Below are 17,500 nucleotides of genomic sequence, written 5' to 3' on the forward strand. Positions count from 1 at the left end.
GCTGAATCCAGAAACATCAGCACAAAGTGCGTTCGTTGCTCTGAGCCAGCATGACGAACAAGGGAACGGCGCCGCTAACTCTGTTTGGGTGTTGCTTTCCAAAAGGGTCTATGTAGGGGGCGGGCATATTACGTGAAAGGACCCATCTGATTGGCCGCATATCAGAAGGGCTACATTTGATTGGTCAAATAATACTTTCGCGTAAAAAACAGAGCTGGTTTACAAAAAGCTGATGTATGACACGGATGGAAATGTTTGAACCAAACATTCATCGCTGTTTTTGCCGTGTTTTGCGATGGGCCTATCTCACGTCCTGTTATCGCGATGACGATAATTTTTCGATATATTGTGCAGCCCTACGTGAGTGTGTGTATTTGTTAGCGGCTCCACCCCCTTGGTCTGCTAGGCAACAGCATTTGTTGCATTTTTCAAACAGGAAGTGGGAGTTGAGTAAGAATCTGGTCGGGGGTGACTTGCTCTTTAATGATCGGAGCCCCATCACAAACCAGACTGGTGTCAGCCTCAGGAAGAGGAAACACTAACACCGCAACTGTTTCTGTGAAAGAAATTTCATTCATAACAAACCACAGCAAGACTTTATAGATCAATACTGACTTAGAAAATCCTACCGCAGTACGGAGCGTTGGCAAGCAGCAGTACGTCTGGCAGAGGAATCATGATTAACTGCCTCAGATGATCCTGCAAACGAAGACAGAGAGGAGACGGGTGGTGGGAAAACAAGATGAGCACATTTAGGCTGACGTGAGACGGAACAGAAACCTCAGGAAGACCAGCTAAGGTGCTTCAACAGACATGAGTGTATGCATGTGGAGCACAAAGCGCCTAACAAAACACGCGTATAGAGAAGCTGCCAACAAATGAGTGAACCCTGAAAGTGTGCCAAGGAGTGTGTTAATGTGTGTTTCCCTGGTGCAGAGCTGAACTGTCCAAAGCTACTCAGTGAAGCCTCGTTTCAGGCTGTAGGGTCTGTGGTCCATGCTGGTGAGTGTGTGGGACGCATCCTAAAAGCTTCTCATGGACGAACAGGAACAGCATTCTGGTGACAAGTACTGCTTATCTGCTCGCTGATGAAGACAAAGCTAACTGTCGCTAAACACTTCTGTTCAATGCAGCAGCCCACAACCACCGCCACTGTTCCTTAAGCGTTACAAAAACCCTCCTACTTCTACTAGATGTGAGACTTAAGGGTCTGGGTTACTGCCGAATCGTGTAATACTTGTTCTTGTTGAAATCAGTCTTTCTGCGGGCAAAAACAACCCGATCCTGTCTTTAGCGGCGCAGCGTGCCGCTTCTGGGATGCGCCTGAAAATTGCAGCGTTGCAGCTGGTTTGAATCACCCCATCGACTGTAATGGAATCTACGTGACGCAGTGGCGTTCCGCGCCGCTGATGCTTCCAGGTTGCAGTAGGCGTAAGTTTCACATGCACACCGAAAGAGAACATTTCTTCATCGCCCGCATCGGCTGCAGAAAGGAAATAATAGACGAGGAAATGATCAGGTCAGAAAAAGCCGTTCTCTTTTAGGTCCGAGTAAATTAGCATCCGTGGCCCCGCCCACCTTGGCTTGGGACAGCTCACAGGAACGAGAGAGCAGCGTGCTTCTTGGCTAGTAGAGGCTAACTGTTAGCAACAAGTCTACAAGGCGGAATGGTTATAGGTTTGTGTTATTAGTGAGATCAGACATCAGCGTTGCTTTTTCTTCCAAGAAAGAAAAGAGAACAGAGGCAGCAGAAGAGTTGCCTTTGTTAGCCAATCACAGGTGAGGCATTTGCAAGTCATGAATATTAATGGGCAACAAACTTCTACCCTCTGAAACAGGAGCGCCAGAGCTTTTTTTTTGACAGGAAGTGACTCACAGGGCGTTAGAGACAGCAGCAGATGCACTTATATGTGAATGAGAATAAAGACTGTTGGTGGGTTTCATGGCTAAACTTCTAGATTTAACAGGGGTGGGCAATCCTGGTCCTCAAGGGCCGCTATCCAGCAGGTTTTAGTTGTTTCTCTGCTTAAACACACCTGATTCCTGGATGAAACACCTGTTCAGCAGCTCATCAGGCTCTGCAGCAGCCTGTTAATCACCAGCAGATTCAAACCAGGTGTGTTTAAGCAAAGAAACAACTAAAGTCTGCTGGATAGCGGCCCTTGAGGACCAGGATTGCCCATCCCTTTTCTAGAAAGTCTAGAAAGTAAAGTTATAACTGAGTGTCTTTGGGCTAAGATACTGCGTTCACTTTGAATTTTAGTTGATTTTCTAACCATTTTGTCTAAAAGTTCATGAAATTTGATTTCATTAAACCTCTGGCATTTCCTGGAAACCTGTCTGGATGTTGATGAGATGTTTTACTAACAGACAAAAACATTATCTCGTGTGTTTTCCCAGGAAAGACACAATTCTGAAGCTCTAAATAAAAACAGCAGACGTGTATTAGCGTGTTAGCTTTGCTTGTCTGTCGACGTTGACGTACCTGAACACACCTGCTGTTCCGCTGCGACCCACATCTGATTTAACCCGATCTGCCTCTGTAGCTTCTTCTCCAGGACATTTTGCAAACTCAGCTCAACACCAGCTTCTTCTTGTCAAACTGCTCGACTTAATCAATACCGCGCCCATCACTGGTGCCGTCCTTATTTTGCTCCCGGCTGGAATTTTCGCTGCTTTTTACTTCGTCTCATGAAGCCCAGTTAAATGGAGATTTACAGAAAGGTCAGAGGACCCGAGCATCTCACTAAATACACGATAATATTATCAGTGCAGGTAACAGAAGTGACTTAAAGGAGAATTAAGAAAATAACATTGGTTTGAATAACAATGGATTTGATTTATAGAGCGCTTTTAAATGCACCCAAAGTGCTTTCCATTATTCACACACTCACTCACTGCTGGTGATGGTGAGCTACTGCCTAGCCACAGCCAACCTGGGGCGATGTGAATGAGGCAAAGCTGCATCGGTCCCTCTGACCACCACCAGCTGTAATATTCAGCTGCTGGAACTTTATGCTTAAAGAGCAAGTCGCCCCCAAATCAACTTTGTTTTTCCGGCAAACTATATAAATGCGTGTCTAATCGTGCTGCAGACACGTGTAGTCAGAAAGTTTTGCACTTTAGTGCATTTTTGTTCAAATGTAAATTTTCTACCTAATGGGCTCGACACACGGGAGGCGACATCGCCTCTCCTCCATTCATTTTCAATGAGACATGCGCGACAAAGCGATAATCGCGGGTCTCCCTCCTACCAAGCGAAACTGCGATATTATTGCAGCCCTTTTTTATTGCAGTACTATCTAAACATAATGTTTACACATTTAAAAAAGGTTAAAAATTGCCATGCCTTCTTTTATAACACTTTACTGAATGCAGATCAAAGGGCAGTAACAACACAGATCGCAGTAACGTTTGTTTCTCCTACAGTCGGAGTCCGACTGAACTTAAAAACAACAAAATTCAGGAGGTCAAACTTTTAAATGCAAATTTGGCTGCAGCATCTAACAAATAAGAAACAAGTCCCCATTTTGTTTAGTTGTTTAAAATCAAGCATAAAAAATTACATGTACCGGGCACGCGCGCGCCGGGGGGTGGGCGCACTATCATTTCACTTTCACACACACGAATGACGGTGCTTTATAGCTCGGTCACGTCCTTGTTACCCATAAGCAAAACCAGCATGTTAACCATATACGGTTTGAGAGAGGATCTGAGAGGGGTGGCAACATTTCCAGCAACACTGAAAACCCTCTCAGATGGTGCGCTCGTTGCACTAACGCACACGTACTTGCGTACGACTGGCGAGCAAAGGGAATCTCTCCCGGTTGTTGCTCCACCATGTCAGGGGGGTTTCTTTAGGGTGGATGCGTTCCTCCTGCAGGTAGCGAGTGAGCTCCAGCTCGGCTCAAACTCTCTTCGGGGCGGTTGCAGAAGCAGTGCTTGTCCGGGACTTCAGCAGGTCTCCGAGCGTTTATTTATTTATTTATTTTTGCCGCTGGTGGCAGCTCCGTCTCGGCCAAGGACTCTGGCTGCGCAGCAGCTGACGTACTGAAAACCAAAGTGCTCCCAAAGGAGCGAAGTAACGTTTCGTTTTGATACCAGTGCAGCCATCCTTCTCAACATGCATCATTGAGTTGAACCAAGTTCAGTAATCGCGGTGGGCTTCTTCATATTGCGATATTTCATTTTTGCGGTTACCGTGACAGCCCTAATGGGATGAACCCATTCTTGGGTTTTTCTTTTTTTATAGTAAAATCAGAAGTAAGATTTCACATAACTCTAGCAGCACCTTGTGAAACATCATCGCTTTTTAAACTCTGAACCGCTTAAATAACCTTAATTCCCTCCAACCTGACACAGCCAACCACAACAGCAGAAGATTCGATTACGCCATGGAACAGAACACGTAGACGGCTTTGCCACTGGCCGCGGCCGTGGGTCGCCTTCCGTGTGTCAGGTAATAAAAGCGACAGCGGCGAATTTCTCTGATCGCGGTCGTTTGTCGACTCCCGTGTGTCGAGCCCATAAAACTGTCAGTGTTGTGCCGTTGTCAGGTAAAAACTCTGCACTGCATTTGAATTTAAATCTGTCATCGCCATTGGCTAAGATGTACCCTAGAATGTTAGCTGGTACCATATGATGTCACAATGTCGTTGTGAGCCTGTGTGTGTATTTGTTAGCGGCTCCGCCCTCTCAGTCTGCTAGGCAACAGCATTTGTTGCATTTTTCAAACAGGAAGTGGGAGTGGAGTAATACTCTGGTAGGGGGTGACTTGCTCTTTAAAGACCGAGTTCACTCGTTTGTTTCAGCACTTCTGTTTGTGTTCGTTAGTATAAATCCAGGTGGAAACTTCACTGGTTGTTTATTTTTAATTGTGTCTATTCTGATTTTCCTTCTTGTCTAACCACCTTGTTAATTCCACGCCAGTCTCATTCTAATATCGTAAAGCACAACAGATTTCATTCGTGGTTCCTCGTTTTAAAAAGGAGTCAGGAAAGTTCTTTTTCTGTTAAAGCTCCAACCGACGGGAACACGTTGCCTGCTCATTTAAGATCCACTACATCTTTTCGTTTGTTTAGAATATTCAATTATTATTATTATTATTATTATTATTAATAATCATTTTGGTTCATGAATATGTGACGCCCACCCGTAACTGTTTTTGATTTAGAAGAAAAGGGAAAAAAGGGAAAATGCTTTGATTTAATAAATAAATCAACAAGCAAACAAGTCCATAGACTTGTTTGCTTGTTGATTTATTTATTAAACTTATTTGTTAGTTTGAGATCAATGTTTCTTTTCCTTTTGATTGAGTTATGTTGAGTTTAAGGTAAGTAAGGTAAGAGGACCCGCGGTTTCATCCTCATGAAATATAAGTTTCTAAATAAATGAATGTCTTGTGGTTTGTTCTCTGTGGGTAAGAAGCGCTGGCACTCGTCTTTTAGAAAGTAGACGTTGACTGGAAGAGTGCGACTCAGCAGACGACAGGATCTGGAGTCTTACTTCCTGATATGTGGACGTCTCTCCTCTGATTGGCTAACAGCAACACAGCTCTACCACTGACTGTTTGCTCTGCAACATTGATGTTTTATCTCCACCAATAACACACGCCTGGAGGAGTTCTGCTGTGTGGTGGAGTTGCTAATGCTAGTGGTTAGCTTCTCCTAGCAGAGACGTTCTCTGCTGTTTCCTAGACGCTAAACCAACAACAGCTTCCCCGTCGTGAGTCCAGATGGGTGAGTCCATGGATGTTAGTGACAGTGTGACGTAGATCTGTCAGGATTTTCTATCCTAGAGTTTCACCGTCTGTTTTCTATCAGCAGCTGATGCAGGAGGTAGGTGTAGGAGACTGGTGTAGGAGACTATTCTCATGTTCAGCCTGCGTTAAACACTCAGTTTAAAAAAAAAAGTAAAAAACGATTACCCAGTGAACTTGGTCTTTAAAAAAAGAGAACACTACACCTGGTATCTACATATTTGTTGAACCAAAATGACAAATGGTAAATGGCCTGTATCTGATATAGTGCCTTCTAGAGTCCTAGAACCCCCCAAGGTGCTTTACAACACATCATTCACACACCCTGCTGATCTGTATGGAGCTCCTCCTCAGTAAAATCCCATCTCTGGTGATCTCAAACCAAATTTCATCTCTTTAACGCAGACGAGCTACGACTTTGGCATCTCTGTGATTTCTGAGTCGCTGCAAAGCTTTCCGTTGGTCTGCAGCTCTGAGTGGCGCTTTACTTTCTGCCGTGCCCGAACCTCGCTCCTGTGCTGATTACACAGATGTTCACATCGTGGATATTTAGGTCACGCATCCTAAGAGCTGATCAGTGAGGACACGAGCGCCATAAAAAAAGTGTGTGCCAACGAAAAGTTTGGGTAAGACCCAAAAACATGATAATAATTGGATTTAAAGAGAGATTAGGGGCTTTGATCGTGACTAACCAGGGGAAGGAATGTCCAAATACTCACCAGATAATACGCTTTAACTTGCTGGACAAGAAAGTTCAGGTTCTGGATCCTCCGACTCGGATCTCTGCAGACACTCTTTACACCCGGAGGAGCAGAGGGAGGGTTTCTGTACACGGGAAAATATACCAGAAAGAGCTGATCAGTCCTTATCTAAACAGACTGCAGAGTCGTGGCTGAATGCAAGAAGTCGCCATTTATTCCCAACTTAAATGACATCATTCGTCCAGGCTGGGGTGTTTGGTGGCAAACATCCCACCCAGAAGCTGGAACTGTGTGCGGGTCCTGGTGTGAGCGAACATCCATTCACCGTAGTTAACTCCCCAACAGCAAAAGGCTGCGGCAAAAACACACGTTTGGATTTTTTCTGATTCTAACTAATAATACTGAGTAAAAGAGAAATATGTCATCAGGTTGTAGCCTGCCTGTCTCCTTCTTTTCACACTGCTCTTCCTGTTTCTGGATTCTGTCCCCCTCCCGTCTGTGTCCGACTGCCACTAAACAGCAGGCTCTAATCCCAGAGGGTCTCTCAATCCAGGGGATTATCCCGCCTCCCCCCCTCCCCTCATTACAGCATCGTTTTAGGTTTAGGAGCTGGTGGTTGTGGCCTTGAGGAGGATAAGTGGGCTGAATGGATGCTGTTAACAATAACGAGTGCAAGGTTAGGTCACCAGTTTCTCGTCTGCTTACAAAACCGTCAATTTTGCATAGAATTTTGCCGTTAAAGTGTCATTCTGTGCTACTATGAGAGCTAAATAACAACAAGTCCATCATCAGTCGGTTTTCCTCAAGACGAGGATAAAGCAGACACAACAGAAGGCAGAATATTATAATCTCTTAAGAAGCGTCTATGATTTTCTTTACGTTTTACCCAATCCAGCTGGCGAGTTTGTGCTCAGAGTTAACTTTGATCTTAATTCTGACATGTTCTCAGAAACCCTAACCTGTAAGAGATGAGGAAGTTACATTTAAGTCCGTGACTACAAAGATCCCATTTATTACTGCACCCGGACAATGACAGCACTGTTGGTGTCTGCTTAAAAATGTGAAACTATCAGCTATAACCTATCAAAAAGGAGGAGAAGGCACTCTCCAGTCCACAGTGATTTAATACTTCATCTAAACACTGGTGAACCAGTTTAAATGCCACTAAATTCATAACATAAACCATCAATCAAGAGATGATGCAGTCCACATCCTACATGAATGAAAATGAATTAATGAAAATGAAATCATTCGTTCATTTCATTTCATTCATTCATGATGCAATCCACATCCTACATCAGGAATGTGAGGGATGGCCTGCAGAAAGGACTTACATTTGAGCCATTATGTCGTTCAGAATAACTCCATCCAGCAAGTCTGAAAAGTCTAAATGCACATCTCCATCGTTTGGAATAAAAGTCTTTACCTAAAACCAAGAACAGTAAACACTTTTAGTGACGTCACAAGGAAACGTGATCCCAGTTTTCTGACTTTACTCACCCAGGTGACAAGAGGGCTGAGCATGAACTGATCCTGCAGGGAGGCTGGAAAACCTCCAGCTTCCATCCTCACGATGAGCGCGTGGTCTCAGTAGAAATAAAGGGTTCAGTCGGGACAGCTAGGTGGAAACCGCGTCCTTCTCCAGAAGTGCTCTTTACAGGAAGTGGATCCGCACATTTCCAGCAAGTTAGGAATATCTTCCAAACGGTTCGGTGTGATTTTACTCACAAACTCAGTCAGAGCTGCTAAAAGTTCGCGTCAAAACACCCGCAGTTGGTCCCGCAACTCCAAAACACATCAACACACACACACACAGGCGCACGCACATCCTCTCTGGTCGTTTGCTGCAAACTCATCTGCTGCTACAGAAACCCCCCTCCTCCTCCTCCACCTCCTCCTCTTCCTCCTCTCTGCTGCTCACGCAATAAGCTAGCTCTACTGTTAGCAAAAATAATACTAATAAAAAGAATAAAAAAGTGCTCTTCCCTAATATTTATAGTCTAAACTCAAGTAAACAAGATCGTCCCGTCGGTTTTTAGGTTTGAAGCGATGGTTTGAAGCGATCTAAAACAGAAAAATCCACCAATAATCTGTCACCATAGCAACAGCGCATGCGCTATTCCCCCTCCGCTAAATTCTGAAAATGAAGCTGTGCTAGCTAAAAGGCTAAACACCGTGATTCTCTATTAAATCTTCTGAATGCAAAATAGTTTAAAGTTTAAGTTTAAATACGCTTTAAAGTTAAGTAAAGTTCAATGAATGTTATTTTTATCGCTCCTAGCAAGTTTCAACCAATCTGACTGTTCTCTAGGAAATCACAACAGCACCTCCTAGTGGTTCAACTCTCATTAAGAACTTTCTGAACGCATCTCAGTCATATTCCATTTTTAATAATTACTTGTAAATATACCATTATTTCCAATACATTTTCTTACATTAGTTTAATGCAATAGACCCACCGTTCAGCAAAAAAATATTAATACAAAACACATTTTCAGCCTTCTAGGTCAAATATGGAGCTCGACAAAATAATTGATTTTGAAGGTGCACAACAGATACATTTATTGATAAAAGCTTTAAAAATCCTTAAGTCGAACGTTATTCCTTCTTTGTTTACACAAGCAGTCTCGTTGAAAATAAGGTTAAGATCGTAAGCAATGCGAGGTCATATTAATTAAATGGGCACACATCATGTTTATGTTCATATCATGAAGGAATACAACACATTTTATAGGTGGAATGCAAGAGGATGCAGCATTTTCTGCTGGGTTTTAGCGCCCTCGTGTGGCCAAAACGGTAACATGATTAGAATGTCCAAAAGGAGTGGAAGTCACAAACACCGAAAACAGGTTTCTTTCAATCTTTTATCCAGGCTATTTATATTTGTTAACATATTGCGGTTGACAGTTCCATTTTAATATGTTAGTCGATTCTATTTTTTTTGTTCTTTCTGACTGCTGAAAGTTAAAGAGCAAGTCACCCCCAAATCAACTTTGTTTTCCTGAAAAACTATGTAAATGTGTGACGCCACCATCAGCGTCAGCTCTGAGGATGTTTGCAGACGCAAACAAAACTATCAGGAAGGTAAAGAGAAACCTTTTCTGTGTTTCAAAAAAGAACCAAAAATGGAATTAGAAGCCAAACACAGAAAGAACGTACCAAAGAAATATAAATGCGTGTCTAATCGTGCTGCAGACACGTGTAGTCAATAGTTTTGCACTTTAGTGCATTTTAGTTAAAATGTTAATTTTCTGCCTAAAACTGTCAGTGTTGCGCCGTTGTCAGGTAAAAACTCTGCACTGCATTTGAATTCAAATCTGCCATCGCTATTGGCTAAGAGGTACCCTAGAACGTTAGCTGGTACCATATGATGTCACAATGTCGTTGTGAGCCTGTGTGTGTATTTGTTAGCGGCTCCGCCCTCTTGGTCTGCTAGGCAACAGCATTTGTTGCATTTTTCAAATAGGAAGTGGGAGTGGAGTAATACTCTGGTGGGGGTGACTTGCTCTTTAAGGATGTAATCAGGCAGACATTAAAGGGCCATGGTCGCCATGGTGCACCCACTGACCAAAAAGATTGTTCCAACTATATAATGAAAGTGAATCCTTTCAATGTGATCCTTCACACAAACAAACGCTGCTACGGCACCTTATTACAGGCTCACACAAAAGAACTGAACTGATCACAAATCAGTTACTTTGCAAAACAAGAAACAAATTAAGAATAAAACTAAACGGTTTTTCTTTTGCACCTGTGTTAGTGCCTGATGCTGTTTTGTTAGACAGAATGGACATGCCCATTGCTGCACACATCCCATCATGCAGAGTCAAACAGCACCAATTAGGGAAATTGTATTTCTAACAAACACGGCTGGAAAATAAGTTCACTGACTTTACTGAGGAATAAGCCAGTTTAAAATGGGCTGGATAATTACTGCAGATTTACCATGTTAGCATAACCAACTTACATGCTATACAGGCACAAAAGGATTTATTACTCTCATGAACATATCCAATACAGGGAGTGCAGATTTATTAGGCAAATGAGTAATTAGTCCACATCATCCTCTTCATGCATGTTGTCTTACTCCAAGCTGTATAGGCTCGAAAGCCTACTACCAGTCAAGCATATTAGGTGATGTGCATCTCTGTAATGAGAAGGGGTGTGGTCTAATGACATCAACACCCTATATCAGGTGTGCATAATTATTAGAAAACTTCCTTTCCTTTGGCAAAATGGGTCAAAAGAAGGACTTGACAGGCTCAGAAAAGTCATAAATAGTGAGATATCTTGCAGAGGGATGCAGCAGTCTTAAAATTGCAAAGCTTCTGAAGCGTGATCATCGAACAATCAAGCGTTTCATTCAAAATAGTCAACAGGGTCGCAAGAAGCGTGTGGACAAACCAAGGCGCAAAATAACTGCCCATGAACTGAGAAAAGTCAAGCATGCAGCTGCCAAGATGCCACTTGCCACCAGTTTGGCCGTATTTCAGAGCTGCAGCATCACTGGAGTGCCCAAAAGCACAAGGTGGGCAATACTCAGAGACATGGCCAAGGTAAGAAAGGCTGAAAGACGACCACCACTGAACAAGACACACAAGCTGAAACGTCAAGACTGGGCCAAGAAATATCTCAAGACTGATTTTTCTAAGGTTTTATGGACTGATGAAATGAGAGTGAGTCTTGATGGGCCAGATGGATGGGCCCGTGGCTGGATTGGTAAAGGGCAGAGAGCTCCAGTCCGACTCAGACGCCAGCAAGGTGGAGGTGGAGTACTGGTTTGGGCTGGTATCATCAAAGATGAGCTTGTGGGGCCTTTTCGGGTTGAGGATGGAGTCAAGCTCAACTCCCAGTCCTACTGCCAGTTTCTGGAAGACACCTTCTTCAAGCAGCGGTGCAGGAAGAAGTCTGCATCCTTCAAGAAAAACATGATTTCCATGCAGGACAACGCTCCATCACACGCGTCCAAGTACTCCACAGCGTGGCTGGCAAGAAAGGGTATAAAAGAAGAAAAACTAATGACATGGCCTCCTTGTTCACCTGATCTGAACCCCATTGAGAACCTGTGGTCCATCATCAAATGTGAGATTTACAAGGAGGGAAAACGGTACACCTCTCTGAACAGCGTCTGGGAGGCTGTGGTTGCTGCTGCACGCAATGTTGATGGTGAACAGATCAAAACACTGACAGAATCCATGGATGGCCGGCTTTTGAGTGTCCTTGCAAAGAAAGGTGGCTATATTGGTCGCTGATTTGTTTTTGTATTGTTTTTGAATGTCAGAAATGTATATTTGGGAATGTGGAGATGTTATATTGGTTTCACTGGTAAAAATAAATAACTGAAATGGGTATATATTTGTTTTTAAGTTAAGTTGCCTAATAATTATGCACAGTAATATTCACCTGCACTCAAAGATATCCCCCTAAAATACCTAAAACTACAAACAAACTAAAAACTACTTCCAAAAACATTCAGCTTTGATATTAATGAGTTGTTTGGGTTCATTGAGAACACGGTTGTTGTTCAAAAATAAAATTATTCCTCAAAAATACAACTTGCCTAATAATTCTGCACTCCCTGTAAATGTAAAACACAATGCATCCATCCATCCATCCACAGCCAGTTATCCGGAGTCGGGTCGCGGGGGCAGACGCCTAAACCGAGACGCCCAGACTTCCCTCTCCCCAGCTACTTGGGCCAGCTCTTCCGGGGGAATCCCAAGGCGTTTCCTGGCCAGGCAAGAGTCCCTCCACCAAGTCCTGGGTCTTCCTTTGGGCCTCCTCCCAGTTGGACGTGGCCGGAAAACCTCACCAGGGAGGTGTCCAGGAGGCATCCTGACCAGATGCCTGAGCCACCTCAACTGGCTCCTGTCGATGTGGAGGAGCAGCAGGTCTACATCGAGCCCCTCCCGGATGACCGAGCTTCTCACCCTATCTCTAAGGGAGAGCCCAGACACCTTGCGGAGAAAACTCATTTCGGCTGCTTGTATCCGCAATCTCGTTCTTTCGGTCACTACCCAAAGCTCATGACCATAAGTGAGGGTAGGAACGTAGATCGACCGGTAAATCGAGGGCTTCGCCTTCTGACTCGGCTCTCTCTTCATCACGACAGACCGGTACAACACCCGCATCACTGCAGATGCAGTACTAATCCACCTGTCGATCTCACGCTCCATCTTTCCCTCACTCGTGAACAAGACCCCGATATACTTAAACTCCTCCACTTGGGGCAGGACCTCATCCCTGACCCGGAGAAGGCATTCTGCCCTTTTCTGAATCAAGACCATGGTCTCAGATTTAGAGGAGCTGATTCTCATCCCAGCTGCTTCACACTCGGCTGCGAACCGCTCCAGCGAAAGCTGGAGATCCTTTTCTGATGAAGCCACCAAAACGGATGCCCTCCACGCCTTGGCTGCGCCTAGAAATCCTGTCCATAAAGGTTATGAACAGAATCGGTGACAAAGGGCAGCCTTGGCGGAGTCCAACTCTCACTGGGAACGAGCCCGACTCACTGCCAGCAATGCGGGCCAAGCTCTAACACCGGTCATACAGGGACCTAACAGCCCGTATCAGAGGGCCTGGTACCCCATACTCCCGGAGTACCCCCCACAGAGCCCCCCGAGGGACACGGCCAAACGCCTTCTCCAAATCCACAAAACACATGTAGATTAGTTGGGCGAACTCCCACGCACCCTCCAGGATCCCCTAAGGATATGGAGCTGGTCCAGTGATCCACAGCCAGGACGAGAACCAAATTTTTCTTCCTGAATCTGAGGTTCGACAATCCAACAGACCTTCCTCTCCTCTCCAGAACCTCTGAATAGACCGTACCAGGGAGGCTCAGGAGTGTGATTCCCCCTGTAGTTGGAACACACCCTGCGGTCCCCCTTTTTAAATAAGGGGACCACCACCCCGGTCTGCCAGTCCAGTGGAACTGCTCCTGTTGTCCACGCGATATTGCAGAGTTGCATCAACCAACACAACCCCACAAAATCCAACGCCTTAAGGAACGCCTCATCCACCCTCGGGGGCCTTGTCACCGAGGAGCTTTTTGACCATCTCAGTGACCTCAGCCCCAGTGATGGGAGAGCCCAACCCAAAGCCAGACTCTGCTTTATCACTGGAAGGCGTGCCAGTGGGATTGAGGAGGTCTTTGAAGTATTATGTCCACCTATACACAAGTAGAGGTCAGCAGCACACCATCCACACTGTAAACAGTGTTGGTAGCGCACTGCTTTCCCCTCCTGAGGTGCCAGATGGTGGACCAGAATCTCCTTAAAGCCTTGTGGAAGTCTTGCTCCATGGTCTCACCGAACTCCTCCCACGCTCGTGTTTTAGTCTCCACGACTACCTGAGCTGCATTCTGCTTGGACTGCCGGTACCCATCAGCTGCTTCTGCAGTCCCACAGACCAAAAACACCTGATAGGACTCTTTCTTCAGCTCGACAGCATCCCAAACTACCGGTGTCTACCAGCGGGTTCGGGGGTTGCCACCACGACAGGCACCGACAAGCCTGCAGCCGCAGATCTGGTCAGCGCCTCAACAAGAGAAGCACAGAACATGGCCAAAAATAAACACAATGCAAAAATACTGTCATTTGATTCTGGTGAGTTTGGTAGAATAAATAAGTGTGGCACAGGTTGTGTTTGGATACATAGTGTTTGTCTATATAGTGCAGTTTATTATGGGCTGCATCATTCATGCAGCAGTGCATGCTCATTTAACAGGTAACAGCGATGAAACAGTTTCCATCTGATTGAAACCAACAATCTGAGTTTAAGGTATTTAATATTAGCTTCTATTAGTGTGGATGGAACTACATTTATTTTGTGTACTTGTTTGTAAAAGCTGCAGCATTCAGGCAAAGGCTTAAAGACAGAAACACGTTCTGTGTTCATAAAGACTGGTTCCAGTCGTTTTCTTCTGTGAGGTCCCAGAAACCTTTAGACCCCTGTAAAGATCCACGTTTTCCCTGCTGGTCTTTGCTTTTCTGTAGGTTCTTAGCATGATGGGACTTCCAGTCTCTCACAAAAGCAGCTTTGATTTGCTCCAGGACCGTCACTCTTCTGTTCTGGTGACTGTCCTTAATCTTCATCACCAGACCGACTCCTGCATCCCTGTCAAAGTCGCTGCCCACCCAGTCGTTGTTACCTGAGCAACAAAAGCTACTTAATAACCCAACTTTTCTGTGCACAGATAAAGTTGTAACTGCTCCTGTGTCAGTCTAAAGAGGAATCTAGAACAGAAAAGCAACATCAGACTGTTTTTTATTTAAAGAGCAAGACACCCCCAAATTCCAAGTTTAGGTCCTCCACCACCTCTCTTACCCATGGTGTCCCACAAGGTTTTGTGCTGGGGCCTCTGCTCTTCCTCCTCTATCTGCTTCCTCTTCAGCACATCCTGAGCTCCTTCAAAGGAATCTCCTACCATCTTTATGCAGATGACATCCAACTGTACATCTCCTTTAAGCCCCATGAGATGTCTAAGCTGCAGCTGTTACACACCTGCTTAGACTCTATCAAAACCTGGATGGCTGGGAGCTTTCTTCAGCTGAATGAAGATAAGACTGAGATCCTCATCTGTGCCCCAGACAAGCTGGTTCCCAAAGTCAGAGACTCTCTTGGTCAGCTTGCTTCCCACACCAAACCTTCTGTCAGGAATCTTGGCGTGACCTTTGACCCAGCTCTCACCCTGGATTCTCATGTCAGTTCTCTTGTTGGCTCTTCCTTCTTCCATCTCAGGAGCGTTGCTAAGCTGAGTCCCATTCTGTCCCGCTCTGAACTTGAGACAGTTCTCCACACCTTCATCTCCTCACGCTTAGACTACTGTAACTCTCTTTTCACGTGTCTGAGCAGAACCTCCCTGAACCGTCTACGGGTGGTTCAGAACGCCTGTGCTCGACTTCTGACCAAGTCCTCCAAACACACCCACATCACCCCGCTTCTCCTCCAGCTTCACTGGCTGCCAGTCAACTTCAGGGTTCATTTCAAGATCCTGGTTCTGGTCTATAGGGCCTTACATGGACAAGCACCATCTTACATTGGTGATCTTCTTAGTCCCTACACCCCCAGCAGGTCCCTGAGGTCCAGTGATCAAAGCCTACTGGTTGTGCAGCACCAGGCTAAAGACCAAAGGTGACAGATCATTTGTTGCTATGGCCCCCAGACTCTGGACTTCTCTCCCCCTGAGCCTGAGATCAGTGGACTCAGAGGTCTCCTTTAAAAAGCAGCTGAAGACTCACTTGTTCAAGCTGGCTTTTGTATGACCTTCTTCACCTCTCTCTCTTTATTCTGCTCTCCCCACCTATTCCACCTTCCTCAGGATCCACTGATTTCCCTCCTTCCTGTTCACGCTCTCTCTTTCTTAACATTTTTCAATCACAATTGTCTATTTTTGCTCATTTTAAATATATTTTTAAACATTTTCTAAATGCTTTTTTATATTTTTACATTTTTTGTTTTTGTGAAGCGCCTTGTGATTTTTATCTTGAGAGGCGCTATAGAAATGATATTTTCTTCTTCTTCTTCAAATAAACTTTGTTTCTGATAAACTACGTGTGTCTAATCGTGCTGCAGACACGTGTAGTCAGTAGTTTTGCACTTTAGTGCATTTTAGTTAAAATTTTAATTTTCTGCCTAAAACTGTCAGTGTTGTGCCGTTGTCAGGTAAAAACTCTGCATTTGAATTAAAATCTGCCATCGCTATTGGCTAAGAGGTACCCTAGAACGTTAGCTGGTACCATATGATGTCACAATGTCGTTGTGGGCCTGTGTGTGTTTGTGTGTATTTGTTAGCGGCTCTGCTCTCTCGTTCTGCTAGGCTACAGCATTTGTTGCATTTTTCAAACAGGAAGTGGGAGCGGAGTAATACTCTGGTAGGGGGTGACTTGCTCTTTAAAACAAATTTTTTCATTAAAGAATGCTGTTTTCTTTTTGATAACTCATGTTCTCCTCCAAAGAAAAAGATTATTTATGAATGTAAATCACACCCTAGCCATTTCTTTGCTTACGAAGGACTTTACATTAAAGATCTTACCATTCCCTTTAAGAAACATTTAATATTTAAACAATTCAAAGTCGTCAAAGAAGAAATAAATGAAAAAAAAAAAAACAGCAAAAAGATCCACTTTTCCTCGTGAGGACATCGTGTCCCCAGATTCAGTGAAATGTAACTTAAACGTTCAACTTTCATTCATTAGCAAAACGAAAAAGCCGTACGCGACCTACCGATGTAGACGGCGTTGTCGGTCACCATGTACTTGTTGTGGTTGAGGCCCAGCTGAAAGTCGTCCTTCTGCTCCTTGTGACTAAAAAACTTCTGTGAGGAAAGTCGAGACATTCGTTAGTCATCACACCAGCCGCCTGAGTGGAGGAGAAAGTCCACCTTTAAAGAGTCGCGCACCACTTCCAGGGAGCAGTTGTGCAGCTGCATGCACAGAGACTTGAGGGACGTGACAAAGTTAAAGGTGAGAGGGTGAGTTTTCCTCCAGAAGCTTATAAGAAGGTGAACTTTGACTCCTCTGAGAACCACGGCTTCTCTGATCACCTCATCGATCGTGGACCAGTACCTGTGGAAGCACCCGTCCGTTTTTCCATAAATATAAGTCCTCAGTATTCGGTTTCTCTGTGGGACAAACTTACACATGAACACAAACGGATATTTTTGGGTTCCAGATTAGATTAAAAAGCTCGTTCACACCTTGTGACAGAAGTTCTTCTGAAGCTCCTCCTGACCAGAGGGAGGTAGTCCATCACAGAAATGAAGATGAAGGTTTTGGCACTCTGGATGACTTGACTGATGGCGTCTACGTCTCTAGTTCGATCTTTGGGACAGAAGAGGTCCGGGGAGGTCTGCAGAAATGAGTCAGTCCTTTATAGCACTCATAAAGCCTGGTTGAATGAACATAAGACTGGATTCTAATACTCCAAGTAACGGAAGTATGTTTATTTGAAATATACACAACAATACAATGAGCAAGACAAAGCCAGGACAGATGCTTGGAGCAGAAATGCTAATTGCTTATTTCCATCTGCAGTCCCT

General features: G+C 44.6%; 2 protein-coding genes across 6 annotated transcripts in view; both read right to left on the reverse strand.

Annotated features, from left to right (window-relative positions):
- The window catches only part of LOC107392712 (girdin), a 36,049-nt gene extending 27,857 nt beyond the window's left edge, over positions 1 to 8,192 (reverse strand). For all 5 annotated transcript variants that reach the window (XM_070552034.1, XM_070552037.1, XM_070552035.1 and 2 more), the window contains exons 1-4: positions 7,960 to 8,192; positions 7,794 to 7,885; positions 6,478 to 6,583; positions 630 to 699 (exon numbers count right to left, since the gene is read on the reverse strand). In XM_070552034.1, coding sequence (XP_070408135.1) covers positions 630 to 699; positions 6,478 to 6,583; positions 7,794 to 7,885; positions 7,960 to 8,025 — 334 coding nt within the window. In that variant the 5' untranslated portion in view covers positions 8,026 to 8,192. The remainder of the gene's footprint in view (positions 1 to 629; positions 700 to 6,477; positions 6,584 to 7,793; positions 7,886 to 7,959) is intronic.
- A 5,976-nt stretch (positions 8,193 to 14,168) lies between these two features.
- The window catches only part of pld5 (phospholipase D family member 5), a 19,769-nt gene continuing 16,437 nt past the window's right edge, over positions 14,169 to 17,500 (reverse strand). Inside the window, exons 7-10 of the mRNA XM_015970668.3 lie at positions 17,159 to 17,310; positions 16,862 to 17,027; positions 16,687 to 16,777; positions 14,169 to 14,611 (exon numbers count right to left, since the gene is read on the reverse strand). Of these exons, the coding sequence (XP_015826154.3) occupies positions 14,355 to 14,611; positions 16,687 to 16,777; positions 16,862 to 17,027; positions 17,159 to 17,310 (666 nt within the window). The 3' untranslated portion in view covers positions 14,169 to 14,354. The remainder of the gene's footprint in view (positions 14,612 to 16,686; positions 16,778 to 16,861; positions 17,028 to 17,158; positions 17,311 to 17,500) is intronic.

The sequence above is a fragment of the Nothobranchius furzeri genome, chromosome 6, assembly GCF_043380555.1.
Source record: "Nothobranchius furzeri strain GRZ-AD chromosome 6, NfurGRZ-RIMD1, whole genome shotgun sequence".
Classification (NCBI taxonomy): Eukaryota; Metazoa; Chordata; class Actinopteri; order Cyprinodontiformes; family Nothobranchiidae; genus Nothobranchius; species Nothobranchius furzeri.